Source organism: Hyperoodon ampullatus (assembly GCF_949752795.1).
Source record: "Hyperoodon ampullatus genome assembly, chromosome: 12".
Lineage (NCBI taxonomy): Eukaryota > Metazoa > Chordata > Mammalia > Artiodactyla > Ziphiidae > Hyperoodon > Hyperoodon ampullatus.
The window spans coordinates 79,285,836-79,299,825 of record NC_136925.1 but is presented as its reverse complement, the minus strand read 5'-3'; the positions used below and the strand labels follow the sequence as shown (position 1 = coordinate 79,299,825).

Sequence of the window (13,990 nt, the reverse complement as noted above, 5' to 3'; positions counted from 1 at the left end):
TTTAAGAACCCAAATGAATCCTAGTCTCAGTGATGAGAAGCGTTCCAGTTTGACCAGAGTCGTAAAGTGCAGTGCTAGCCCGGGCCCAGAGTCACAGCGCCAAGAACCTGAGGTCCTTGCTCTGCCATTCAGTGAGCGTGTAAATCTGAACAACCTGATCAACCTCTCTCGCCTCACTTTCCTCATGTGTAAACTGAGGAGCCTAACACCTACCTCAGAAGGCCATCGTGAGGAGTGAGCTAATCCACGTAAAGCAAGAAAAACAGTGCCTGACAGAGAATAAGCCCTAACACACGCTAGCTATTATTAATAATAATAATTTAAAATGGAGATAAATAGCGTGGCAAGAACTAAGTGAGTGTAATGTAAAAGTACTTAGTGTAATACCTGGCACCACGGCTGTACTTTGTCATCTAGTGACCGCCTCTCGAGAGCACTAGGAAAACGGGCCCAGGAAGAAGACCAGGACACTGTGGGGGGAGGAGGGGCCCGGTAATTCCCGTCCTTCCTGGAAACTGAGAGTTACTTACCTACCATACATCCTCAACGGGAATAAACCACACGGCAGTGATTTTTAAAGATTCAGGCTAAATCACCTTTCTCTACTCCTAGGTGTAGCCGCAACCTCCACTTCCGGAAACAAGCTACAGCGCAGTGTGGGTGTAAAGGCTACAGCTCCAAATCTCTGTCCGCAGTATACCCTTTCTAAAAGCTAAGCTTCTGCGAAGTGTTCTGGCCCCATAAAGCATGTCTACTCAGAAGAGTGAGCTCAGCTTATCAATTCCACTTACGGAGAACTAAAATGTCACACTTCACGGTTTTCTCCATAAATAAACACTGACTTTTACACAATTCCAGTATGAGCATGGATGTAAAATGTTCCCCCATCATTCCACAGCCCCCATACTTCCACCACACGGGGCAGGGCTCTGCCTCCACTGGGAAGGAATTCTCTTCCCTCCAGCAGTAAATCCCTACCGGAAAGCCGTCTTTCTATAAACGGCCTCCTAACTATTTGGGGCTGGAGGGCAGGGGTGGTCCACGGCCAGCAACGTCAGATGGCCGGCGTTCGGACGAAGAGCTGAGCTCGCAGAGCAACTGGCACCAAGTCTGAGTCAGCTCTGAGCTAGAGTCTTAGATCCTCTCCCTCCTGACAGCGCTCCACTAAACACAGGCAAACGCAGAGGACCATCGCCGGCCAGGCAGGCACGGAGCAGCTGTCTCCGGCCCAGTCAATGGGGTGAGTCCCAGCCAGAAGGAATACAGGGCCCTGCACTGCACACACTGAAATAAGCGACGACAGAAAACCAGCTGCTATAACCACCTCAGGCACCAGAAACTCCTCAGGGGTCTAAGAACAGGGTTAAAAGTACAGCTCAGAGACGTCAGCAGGCTTCCTACAGGTCAGCAAAGGAGCTGGGCACTGAGTTCAACTGGAATCCAAGGAGGCAACGGGGAAAGAGCCTGCCCGCAGCCGAGCACAGGTGCCAGACGCGCCGCTGCCACGCTCAGACCTCTCTGCACTGGGGTCCGCGGATCTCACTGGCCAGAGGCTACAATTCTGCAAATTCTTCCCTTCGCTTGTTTGAAAATGTTCGTGAAGTGTCGCGTACTGCTCTAGATGATGGGCCACAGCGGGGCCAGACCAAGCGCCTGCTGCCCGGGGCTTCTGCCCGAACAGGAGCAGCACACGCAGGCGGCAAGCGCGGCGGAGGAAGGGACGAGTGCCCGGGCGGGAGGGGTGCGTGCTTCTACTCGACAAGTCGGAGACGGCGCCTCAAGTGAACATTCCTTTGGACAGAAAGCTAGAAGCAGTAAGAGAGCAAGACTCACAAAGACCTGGCCAAAGCCTCAGAGGCACAGGAAGGACAAACACGAAGGCACAGAGGAGGAAGGACGGTATTCTGAGGGGTGAGGGTTAGGGGTGGAGCCTCGGGGACCCTGAGTGAAGGGGGGACTCCCAGAGGCAAGGCCAGGGCCTGACGCACGCCCTCTGAAAGGACCATTCTGGAGTCCGCTGTGATAATCCACGTGGGAGATGGGGCTCGGCCACAGGGTGGTAGCTGTCAAGGCGGCGAGAAGTACTCAGTTTCGGGATCTATTTTGAAAAAATGGGGCAATGGGATTATTTAACAGATTGAAAGGCTGAGAAAGGATGACTGTGAGGTCTGGGCCTGGGCAAGCAAAGCAGAAGCACGAAGCTGCCATTTATGGAGTGAGGAAAACTGTAGGAGGAAACGGAGCAGGTGTTTTTTACACAGGAGAAACTTGGGAACCGTCAAGTGTTCTCTACAAAGATGTAGTAACCAAAAGCACCCCGCCCCGCCCCCCACCAGTTATGAATTCAGAACTCCAATTCGTAGCCTCCCTTGCAGCTAGGATGCATTCAGATGACTTAAATTCTTCCAGTTAGACTGACCATAGCCGAATTTGACTTGGAACTACACACGCTGCACGTTGCTCGTTGCCCCATTTCTGCAGCTTTTAGCAGCAGTGGTCAGAACTGGAATCCCCCCCGGATCCCTCTGCTTCATTGTTCATTCTGTACTTTATTACTATTGCGACCTGCTGCATGTGTGTAGTAAAATGTCCTTTAACTGTCATTCTGGGACGTTCTCTACATGTGCTGTGATACACCTGATGTCGTGAAGACAAGGCCAGTGATGTCATAGGTCACCACTCCTTCCACCCTTTATTTTTTAAGCCAACGAGAAAGAAGAGTGGGGGAGAACTCAGCTGCAGACAACAGTGGACAAGGAAGAGAGCTCTCTCTCCGGCAGCCCAGTGCACTTGGAAGGGAATTCTGGTCTCTCCTCTTCTCTCCAACTATGAGAATTTGGCCAACTACTGGGGAATAAGATCCTCTCATCTCTGAGACCCTGACAAGTGGCAGGGGACATACAGGTAGGAAGTAGAGAAGGAAAGTCGTATTTCTGTATGAAGCCCAAAACACTGAGGAGACCCTCCAAAGATGTAAAACGCCTAGATACCTAGGCGTAGATACTTAGATATCTAGATAATCTAGATACCTAGATTATTGGGCTATCTCAAAATCTTATTGGAAGTTTCAAGATAACATAGTAATTAAAGGAAAGGGAAGTCTCCTTTCCGGCTGACTGTTTTAAGGAAATATTCTGAAGCCCACAGACCAACAATTATTCTGACCCCTACCTCTTCCGCAGTTCTCTCTGGCAGCAATGATGATGATGATATTGATTAAAAAGGAACTTTTTACTTTTAGTTTTGGGAAACCGTCCCTGCTTGGCTGTCTTTTCTGTGGAAACATCTCAAATTGGTGTTCCCTTCCCAGCAGACATCTCCCCAGCCCTCCTTGGGACCAGCTCCTACAACCATCCAGGTAGAACTAGATTTTTTCAGTCTTAGGACCATTAAGTAAAACTTAATTACCTCAGCAATGATAGATTTTTTTGCATTTTTATTCCAGTACTTTCTGGGTTTGTTTGTTTGTTGGGTTTTTTTTTTTTTTTGCTATTGATATTCATCTTACTTTTTGTTTCTGAATGTTTGATGCTGTCTAGAACAAAGGCAGTGCCTTTGACTAACCCTGAAGAGCCAATTCCATTGGTCTGTTTGGTAGTTATTTTAAAAAAAAAAGTATACTCTTAATGATTTAATACCAATAAAGGGAGACCAATTTGCTTAAATCTTTGGAACAATCTGTTTTCTAGATTAAACACACTTTTTTGTAGGAAATGGGAATCTGCGTAATGCCTGCTGCTGTAGACAGTTACTAATCTTGGGTTTTGGACTTTGTTAGTAGGCAAGGGATGTTCATGTTATACACACACACTAACCACACTCAAGTCTCAGCTCCAGAATTTCCAGGAACTTTCTAACACCTGGCTCCACTAGGGAGTTCCTCTTGAGGTCAGAGAAACCTGGACTGAGCAAGGTCCCCAGTGCTAATGAGGCGTCCACACAGCCCCACTGAGAAAAGCAAGGCTGCTGCGGCTTCCTGCTTTTTCTCCTTGTAATCCCCTCTTCCCTTCATGCTTCCACCCACCTTCTTTCTCTTCTCCCTCTCTACTAAAGTGTTTTTCTAATTCCATTCACAACTACAGTTTTAACTTTTATAACTATTTTCAAAACTATAAGGGCAAATGGCCTTAATAGATTTGTTGCATATAAAAATAATCAAACTACCATAAATAACTTTTTACCAGAAAGAATTTAACTTTCTTCCACTAACATAAAAGAAGAGACTTCCTTTACCCTTAGGAAAAAACCTGTTTTAAAATACAAAAACAAAGCCATCCAACTCTTCTTTGTGGAGGTGAAAGAGGAGTTGAAGTAATGGCACAGGAAAAATCTTTTAAAACTTATTATTTCCATTAAGAATTTACTGTACACAGTTTATCCCAATGTTGTACAGTATATACTATTTTCAGAACTACTTAGAAAGTAATAGTGTGTAAAATGTGTAAGTAATTACTGGCTCTCTTTGATTCTTTTTGTGACTCCAAGTAAAGTTAGCACCTCAGACTTAAGATTTTCTACATATTAAAAAAATAATAACATTCTACATATCTAACATACACCAGGTATTCAGAAGAAAGAGGTTCTCTGAGAAAATTTTCACTTTAAAAATAATAAGTTAGGGGACTTCCCTGGTGTCCCAGTGGTTAAGAATCCGCCTGCCAACGCAGGGGACACGGGTTTGAGCTCTGGTCCGGGAAGATCCCACATGCCGCAGAGCAACTAAGCCGTGAGCCACAACTACTGAGCCCACATGCCACAACTACTGAGCCCGCGCACCTAGAGCCCGTGCTCCACAACAAGAGAAGCCACCACAATGAGAAGCCCGCACACCACCACGAAGAGTAGCCCCCACTCGCCGCAACTAGAGAAAACCTGCGCTCAGCAACGAAGACCCAACACAGCCCAAAATGAATAAAGTTATTGAAAAAAAAGTGAGAAGAGAATTTATTGTACTGATTACAACAATCTGCTAATCTTTGAGCTAATCTCTTTCCCCTTTAGACAGAATTTTAAAGAATTTGGGTTAGTAGCTGTACTAATACAACTTGTCAAGCGTTAACCCTTAAATTTCACCAGACTGTATTTGAAATGACAAGACTCTAAACTCTAAAACTAAAATAAAAAGACATTAACTTACTATTATCTTAAAGGGAAAATCCAAGCTGGGAGATCTCACAGTCAAACTCATTTAGCAGATGAGCAGAGTGAGATACGGATTTTTCCAGTATTGCACATAGATTAAGCATTAACCGACAAGGACTGAACTGTCCCAACTCCTGGTTCCGGCCACATTTCTTCCCTTCAAGCAGTGGCGAGTTTCTGACTCACTGGAGGAGGGCTGGAAAGCAAGCACCCAGGGCGTACGGCTGCACGTCAGGAAGCTGCTTCTGTGTCTATCTCTGACACCTGGTTGTTAACCCTAGCTGCACAGGAGAGTCATGTGTGGAGCTTCGAAAGAGGGAAGCTTTTACATTCAGACGCCATTGATATGGGCATCCATCTGGGAGGTATCCAAGCACTGTAGGAGAGTCTAACCTTCGGCGAAGTTTGAGAACCACTGGCCTAAGCTACGCCACTTAGTTTAACTTTCAATTTATCTTCTGATATTTTTGTTTTTACTGTTTGTTTTTCAGGGAGCTGTGAAGCAATGTGGTTGGTTGATTTTACTGTTATCAACTGTTAGCTTTAACTGAATTGTTTAAATTTTAACATAAATATCACACTAAATGTTTCTTTGATGAAAGCAAATAAACCAAATTTATTTAAAATATATCCAAGTGATTATAATGCTACCTAAAACATATACTTGAGTTTTACATTTCAAAAATAAAAATATAATAGAAAAGCTTAACGGATATTTTAGGTTGAATGTCTATACATGTAAAATACATAGAACTCATATGTAAATGACAAAACAGAATAAGCTACCAGCAGAGAATAGGCACTGTACACTGACTGTATGTAACCTTTAGAATTTCTAGGGCAATGTAAATGTCCAGGTTAAAAAATAATAAACACACACACACACACACACACACACATATACATACATCAGTATAAACTTCCTAATATAAAAGTAGCTTTCCAGGACTTCCCTGGTGGCGCAGTGGTTAAGAATCCGCCTGCCAATGTAGGGGACGCAGGTTCGAGCCCTGGTCTGGGAAGATCCCACATGCCGCGGATCAACTAAGTCCCTGTGCCACAATTACTGAGCCTGCGCTCTAGAGCCCACGTGCCACAACTACTGAAGCCCGCACACCTAGAGCCCATGCTCCACAACAAGAGAAGCCACTGCAATGAGAAGCCCGCGCACCACAACGAAGAGTAGCCCCCGCTCGCCACAACCAGAGAAAGCCCGCACTCAGCAACGAAGACCCAACGCAGCCAAAAATAAAATAAATAAATAAAAAAATTTTTAAAAGGTAGCTTTCCAAACTACAAGAGAAATCATTTCACATTTTCTCATTAAACTTGCAAGTATAAAACCCAGTCTTACCTCATTTTTAAGAAAAAAGGCTAAAGATTTAAAACTTTATATTTAACCTAAAGTGTGATCTCTTCTAACACACCTCTGTTAAGAATGCCACACTGAATGCTTCAAAATATGTTGAAATTCAACTACAATATAAGAAGTAAATAAAACCAGCTAAACAGTCCAGAAATTTAAATTTTAAAGCACAACTAAAAATTACCATATCTACAGATCTTTTCAAAAATATTTTCTTGGTACAAAACTCCATCTACAGGGAACTTTGGCATCAAAGACAGTAGCATCTGCTATCTACTTGGAAGCAGAAATGTGAGGTGTAAAGCTTATATACCTTCATATTCACTGATGAAGAACAAGTGAAGAAATCAAGACAAAATGTGGCCAATAAAAGGCCATTATTTATACAATCTGCAACCCGCTTAAAAAACTCCAAACGTTTCAGGTATACAAGCAAAGCAGCTTGGCTCCAACTCTCTTAGAACAGAACATGAGTATATAAAAATGCTGTGAATAACACAGCAAAAGAAATCTCAAAGCATTCACTATTTTATTGGCCAAAAAGTTTACCTTCATCTTATTGATTTGTTTGTTTATATGTGTATATATCTATATACATGTAAAATACATGTTTAATGTATTATTTAGTACAGGTAGGTGTCTCTGAGTGAATATAAACTATCAAAAACTTAAGACTCTGAATGTAAAACAGACACTAGGCACCCATTCCTCTCCATTATGTTAAGCCTTCCTTTATTTCACTAAGTCAAGCCTTCCTTTCTCATCCTATCACACCCTATTATGCTCCTTAAATAGGAAGTCTCAGCTCTGTTTTAGAGAAAACTAAAATTAAGCCTTGACTATTGAATTCACACTTAGGATTCAGAGAGTAAGTCTAAACAAACATTTCATGTCAAAAAACTCTTTTAACCAGTCCTTCTCACTCCATTCTTCCTTACTTTTCAGAAACATTGTTAAAACTATATCGAAACATAATTTAACTGTATTTTAAAAAGCAATTTTTTTTCCAGAATAGACTAACAATATAAAGTAACACAGGTGGGAATCCTAGAATTCACTTAGCTCCTTAATAACCCCAAAGAAAACATTTATTTTAGCCAAACAATTGTAATGTTTGTCTCCTTTTAGAAACATCTGCTGCCAAAATAAATATGTGCATTGGAAGAAGTGTTTTGGCTGTTAAGATGGTACCAACTAAAATGCTTATGTTCTGAAATAAATATTTTACTCAAAAAGCACACAGCAAAACAGACACATCCAAAGGGTGTAGAAGATAAAGGCACAAATTAAAACACCTATTCATTTTTAAAGTCTTTTTCAAAACAACCTCAGTGTTTATAATTCAGTTGTTATTTAGATCGAAAGTGATAAGTTCAGATGGGTCACCTTAACAAAAATAACAAGTTCTATTTAATTTTGCCACGATATCTTTCAAAGCAATAATTATATTCCAAATTCTTGTTGTTGTAAAGGTCTTTGCAATACAGATTTTTGTTTGTTTGTTTGTTTGTTTGCGGTACGCGGGCCTCTCACTGCTGTGGCCCCTCCCGTTGCGGAGCATAGGCCCCGGACGCGCAGGCCCAGCGGCCATGGCTCACGGGCCCAGCCGCTCCGCGGCATGTGGGATCTTCCCGGACCGGGGCACGAACCCGTGTCCCCTGCATCGGCAGGTGGACTCTCAACCACTGCGCCACCAGGGAGGCCCAATACAGATGTTTTTAAAAACTAAAAAGTCATGTTTTCCCATTGCAAAAGCGCTCGTGAACTTATACATCTCTCACTTTGCCCTCTTTCTCCTTCCCTGGTTTTATAATTCCAACAGGTATCAGGTTATACAAACATCTGCAACAAGATACGGAGAGTTAAAATATCAGTCCAATAACCCTTGATAACTCGAGAAAAATCTCAGACCACATAATTGAGATCAGCTTGACACAAATAAATATAACTTCGCTTCTGTAACCTATTTCTTCTCGGTGTTATTTCTTTTATATGACAAATCTTTTTTAAAGCAAGTCAGCATAGGCCTATGTATACATTTATGATCACAAAGGACAAGAAAAATGAAATAAAACATTTGCTCACCCACATCCCTGATCAAGCAAAGGATACACTGGTGTCTAAGTTTAAAAGAACAAAATCTAAAAATCTCAGTCAGATTCTAGTAACCTTAAAGATTATACATCCTCTGTGTAGCTCCGTATTAGATGAAATCAACCAGTGTACTTCTGTTAACCATCCCCAGGTTTGAATTCCAGGAGCCTAGAGGCAGAACATTCTCCACAGAGGCACAGAAAATTCATTTCCCCTCTCAGCTCAATAAAAACCCAAGTAGACTAGTTTTTAGGACACCGTGCAACACTAATCTGTTTACCATGTATTTGCCTGATGATGTGAGAGAATCAGCAAGTGAAAGACCACAAGTCTAGTTCCAGTTAATAAATACCAAAAGGATGTACTATTATCACATCATGCTTCAAAGACCCAGTCATGAGTATTTTTCAAAAATAAAATTATCACCATACAAATCAAGAATCCCCAGGTTAATACTAAAATCCAACACTCAGTGGCCAGTTCCTCCTAACTCTCCAAGACAAAAAGTAAGCAGTGATACTATGCATGTTAAATTTCATATAAGCACTGTGGTTCTTTCTAACAGAATACTCATTTAAAATTCCTGTCACAGGAGTAGAACGCCAGCCAGGAATCAAACTGTGACCCCTGAGCCAAAGACAACTTACCACTCAGCTAGTAAGTGGGCAACTCAATATACAAACTTGAATTCCTACATTTTAATCCTTTGCAGAAATATGAGCAATATTAAATGAACTGGATTCAGCTCATTAGAGGTTCACGAACCAAGCACAGAAAGCTTTGGAGGCCGTCCAAAGTAAAGTCATGCTTAGGTGGTGATGTCCACTCAATAAAAACTCAATGTCATCATTATCTTCCAATTTTTTCCCTGAAGAACATTACCAGCCATGACCACAACCATGCTTAGCCAATTACATCAGCACTAAGAGAAGATGGATAGGACTGGCAGCCAATCACTGTGCCAGGACCTTGTTTGTGGACCAAATTTATAATTATCCAAAATTCGCAAATAAAGCAACTCACCGAAAATTCCTCACCAAAGGACACAGACTAAAGCTAACAAAATAAATGTGTTCTAATAACCTTTACCAAAACCCACATTATTTTTTTTCCTTCCCAAAGCTATGAATTAGCCTACACCTAACTGATCACATGAACTTGGTACTATGCTGTATGTCCCCTTTAAAATGTTACATACATTCAAAAATGCATTAGCAGTTCTTTTTAGCCTTTTAGGCTTCAAAACAAAAAAAAATACTTCAAGGTCATATTATAACTAAATGAAAAAGTAAAAAAGCAATAAAGATTATTTAGAACATTTGATTATGATTAACTCAATATGGAAGTCTGACAGCCAGGGCATTCAATTTCTTACCAGATACCTTACTTTTCTTTCATTATCAGAAAGATCTGTGCTTAATCAGAATTAGGCATTTTTGGGGGGTTAGCAATAAAATACCTAATCTAGAATCTTAATTAAAAATTTGCTAAAATACTTGGTGGGTAACCTTTATCAATTTGTCCCTTCAAATAAATCCGACAGTTACTGGATTTTGAAAGTATGTAAAATCCATCAGGATTAAATAAAACAAAAAAGCTAAGAAAACTAAGGTTATTCTGTGTAACTGTGTATGTCCTCTACTTTTAGCCTTACGTATGTGGGAAGAAAATAATGAAAAAAATATTCCTAGGTAATCATTCTTCCCACATCTCCATTTGTTAGATTCCCACTTTGGGACTGCAAAATAAACCAACGTCTTAAACTTCGAAGAAGACTTTAACTCATTCAGAGAAAAAGGTAAAGGTTCATCCAGTAGCTTGCCATGAACAGCTCCTTTTGAAATGACTCTCAAATGTCCCTTCAGGGAAACATGGTGGAAAGGAAGGTGCAGGAACAGGGAGTGGCGGCTACGTCCCTCCACCCGTCCTGCTATTTCTCACGGCCCTCCTGTCTCTACTCTCTTCCTGTGGCCAGAGTATCGCACAGAACTGTCAGAGCCCGAAAGAAATCAGCTGTAGAGTAGAATCAGGACCTGATTCAGCTGGCTGCCTGGGCCTTCTTCCCCTCAACTAAGGGAAAATTAGCTTTAAAACCTAAAAATAAATAAAATAAAATAAAAGGAAGGGAGAAAAAAAATCACAACTCTCATCTTACTTTTCAATCATTTACAAATTATCTCCCTCTCATAATTAGCAGCCTCAACTAAAGAATTTTACTCTAGGCAGCAAAGTATTACTGGAAGAAAGGAGTCATGTTGAATAGAATTACAATACATTAAGTATGCAACTGACTGCTAAAATTCTGAGTGGCCAATCTTTAATAAACAAGCGGTGAGAACTTCTGTCAATAATGAAGGCCATTTAAAGAACCAACAGCTGGGATTCAAAGGCTGAGCTGCTTCTATCTTTCCTTACAACTGCCTTAACATAAAAATATCGCCAAAGGACAAACTAAGATAAAGAGGAAAGACAATATTCAGGCTCTAAAAAGACAGGGCTCAAGTGCCATTTATCTGTGAACTTTTAGGACACAGCTATGGAGCATATAAAGTATAATATATCATTCTCCACATTCACTTTAGAGAGAACAAAAGTTCTATCCAATCTTTTTTCCACAGTGATTTTTGGTCAAACATGGGGAAGAATTTCCTGAGAGGAAGTACTGTGAAACTCTGGAACGGGTTGCTTGGCAACACTGTGGAATAAACCTATCTGGAGGCAGGAAAACAATGAGGGCATCAGCCCGATGCACCACCAGGTTAAAGGCATGGTGTGGGAATTTATAAATCAGGCTTTCTGGTGCTCCTAGAAACTAAATACCCTAAAACAAGTCTGAATCTCCTCATGGCAACATTACAACGATATACTCTACAGTATCCAAGAGACTGTAGGCTTACTACTGCCAGAAGGTAGATGGTCATTTAAGGTAACTCCAACTATTTGATTCTAGAGAAAAAGGAGAAGAATATTTTTTTTTAAAGCAGAAAAACTCTTTTTTGTTTATGTAAAAACACAAAACCCATCAAACCTACGAAAACTGATACACATCAAATTCTCTTATAAGAAATACAGAAATCTTTTTTCAAAAGATATAGAAGAAATATGTCAAGAAATAAAAGCAAAATAACTTTTGGGGAGACTAAAAAAATTTTAAGCTGATGCCATCTTTATGAGAAAGACCTTTAAATAACTTAAAACTTCACCCTAAGAAGTTTATTCACAGCTCAAAATTTGACACTGTCTGACATCAGAAATATTAGAAAGCCAAGTTCACTTTGGGGCTTAGATCTATATAATTTGCTGCAAAATGATGACACAGTCAATCTTTCAAATATAGCTGGTAACACAGGCTTTCTACCAAACAGGAATTCTGTCCACTTTGCTCTAAGGTCACTTTTCTTTCTTTAAAAGAGAGGGGGGAAACATTGTACCTGTGATTATTTCAAGAAACTATGAAAATTTTTAAAAAGTAGAGAAAAATCAGTGAAATGCCCCCCAATACCCTCAAAACTAATCTTCGGTAGACAGTAAAAGACAAAGACAAAACTAGGACCAATTGTGCGGGGAAGTGGAGTAAAAACTAGCACAAACCTGCTGCTGTGGGTACTGCATTCCTCCCATGGCTCCTGGGGTCCGACCTTGAATGCCAATTGGATACCGCTGTGGGCCTGGGGGGCCGTAGGAACCTGCCGGGTAAGGGCTGCTCTGCTGTGGCTGAGAATGAGGGTTACTGCCCAGCCCATACAGCTGAGGTCTCTTCATCACCATGGGATCCATTGGGCTGCCCTGTGAAGAAATACACGAAGAAGTAGGCTTATTAAGTCATTATTACAAAGGCAGAAAGTTTGCTAACATATACATTATAAACGCAACTATCCTTTCTTTTGAAAATATTAAAAACGATGACCGGACAAATAAAACCCAGAAAAACATTAAGAAAAAAACCTAGGTGGATATAAGACATTTAATTTTTGTTACTTTTAGCAAGGCTTTAGTAATTAAGAGGGATCTGGAGCAAACAATATAAGGAAAGATTTTGCATTCATCTAAAATTCTACTATGCACACAGGAAACGGGCATGAGTTAACCTCACCCAGCTCCTTTTAGCTTACTAGTAACAAAGGCAAAGCGCAGCGAGTGGTTAGGAACGCTTTCTGACTTCAAAGTATTCTTAGAACAATTACTTTATTTTAGACCTGAGTCTGCAAGTCCTGATCAAACATTAATGCATCTGAGTGCTCATTAGAAAGTGAAAGGATAGATTTTAGATAACACAGAATGTCTAGGGTAAAAATTTTCAAAGATCACTAGTGCACATGAATAAGCACCCAGACTATGAGTCACAAGCCACCTTCTCTATGCAAGTAAGCGTCTTACCAAACATAACCAGTTCAAAACTAGACTTTGAGTTTTATTTTTGGCTTGGTGAGTCAGCCCATGGGCCTCAGGGCCAAGGCCATTCAGGAGAGCCGAACTGGAGCCTCAGTCTGCGCTTTCATGCCCTGGGTGCTTCAAAGGAGCAAAGCGGTGGTGGCGGAAGTCCCTCACCGCGGTGCTACAAAGGCCTACAGATCCCTCCTTCCTTCCTTCCAAAACCATATACTGATGCCTACTGTGTGCCAGACTCTGTGTTCACACTGAGTACACGGGGACTCTCAGGAAGGCTTGAAGATGAGCAGGGTAAATGGAAGAAGCCACATTCAAGGTGGGGAGGGCCAGGGCACCGAGCACCACAGAGCAGAAGAAACAGCACAAAGCACAGGCTCAAGGGAGCTGAGCTGCCTGGCATGTGTGAGGAAACATAAGCAGTTTAGATCCAAACGAAGAAAAGCAGCAGCTGGACCAGGCAGAAGCCAGTAGATGGGTGAGCCTTACATGCCATTTTAAAGGCTTCAGATTGTACCTTGGGGAAAAGCCACCGGGTGCTTTTAACAGAGAACTATAGAGTCAGATCCGCCTTCCGGAAGGACCACTCTCTTGGCAGCTGCCTGGAGCCAGGGTGGGCTGCCACAGAGGCAGGTGAGCTGAGGTCCTGGGCTGGTAGCAGTGCTGGGCAAAAGCAAGCCCAGATTCAAGTAAGAGAATGGAAACACAGCACGACTTGTGAGTGATGGAAGACAGGTGTCAAGGGTGGCTTAACAGATGATAAGACACCAGGTGAGACAGCATGCAGCAGCAGAAGCAGATCAACGCTCCCCAGGGGGCGGGAGCCTTCACTATTCTGCATATTAAAATTGAGGTTCCTATAAGGAAATCCAGGTGAAAATATCCAGAAGGAAGAGCCACCGTGAGTTTCCAGCTTGGGGAGTGAGGTCTGACCCAGAATCATAAATAGGGAAGTCAGCACACAGAGAATACATGCTCCTGGAGGGCAGCGATTTCTGTTTT

The 13,990-nt window shown here is 41.8% G+C and overlaps 1 protein-coding gene across 3 annotated transcripts in view; it reads right to left on the bottom strand.

Annotated features, from left to right (window-relative positions):
- ARID1B (AT-rich interaction domain 1B) overlaps positions 1–13,990 on the bottom strand; it is a 409,620-nt gene that overhangs the window by 348,095 nt on the left and 47,535 nt on the right. For all 3 annotated transcript variants that reach the window (XM_079716084.1, XM_079716085.1, XM_079716086.1), the window contains exon 2: positions 12,194–12,388. In XM_079716084.1, the coding sequence (XP_079572210.1) occupies positions 12,194–12,388 (195 nt within the window). The remainder of the gene's footprint in view (positions 1–12,193; positions 12,389–13,990) is intronic.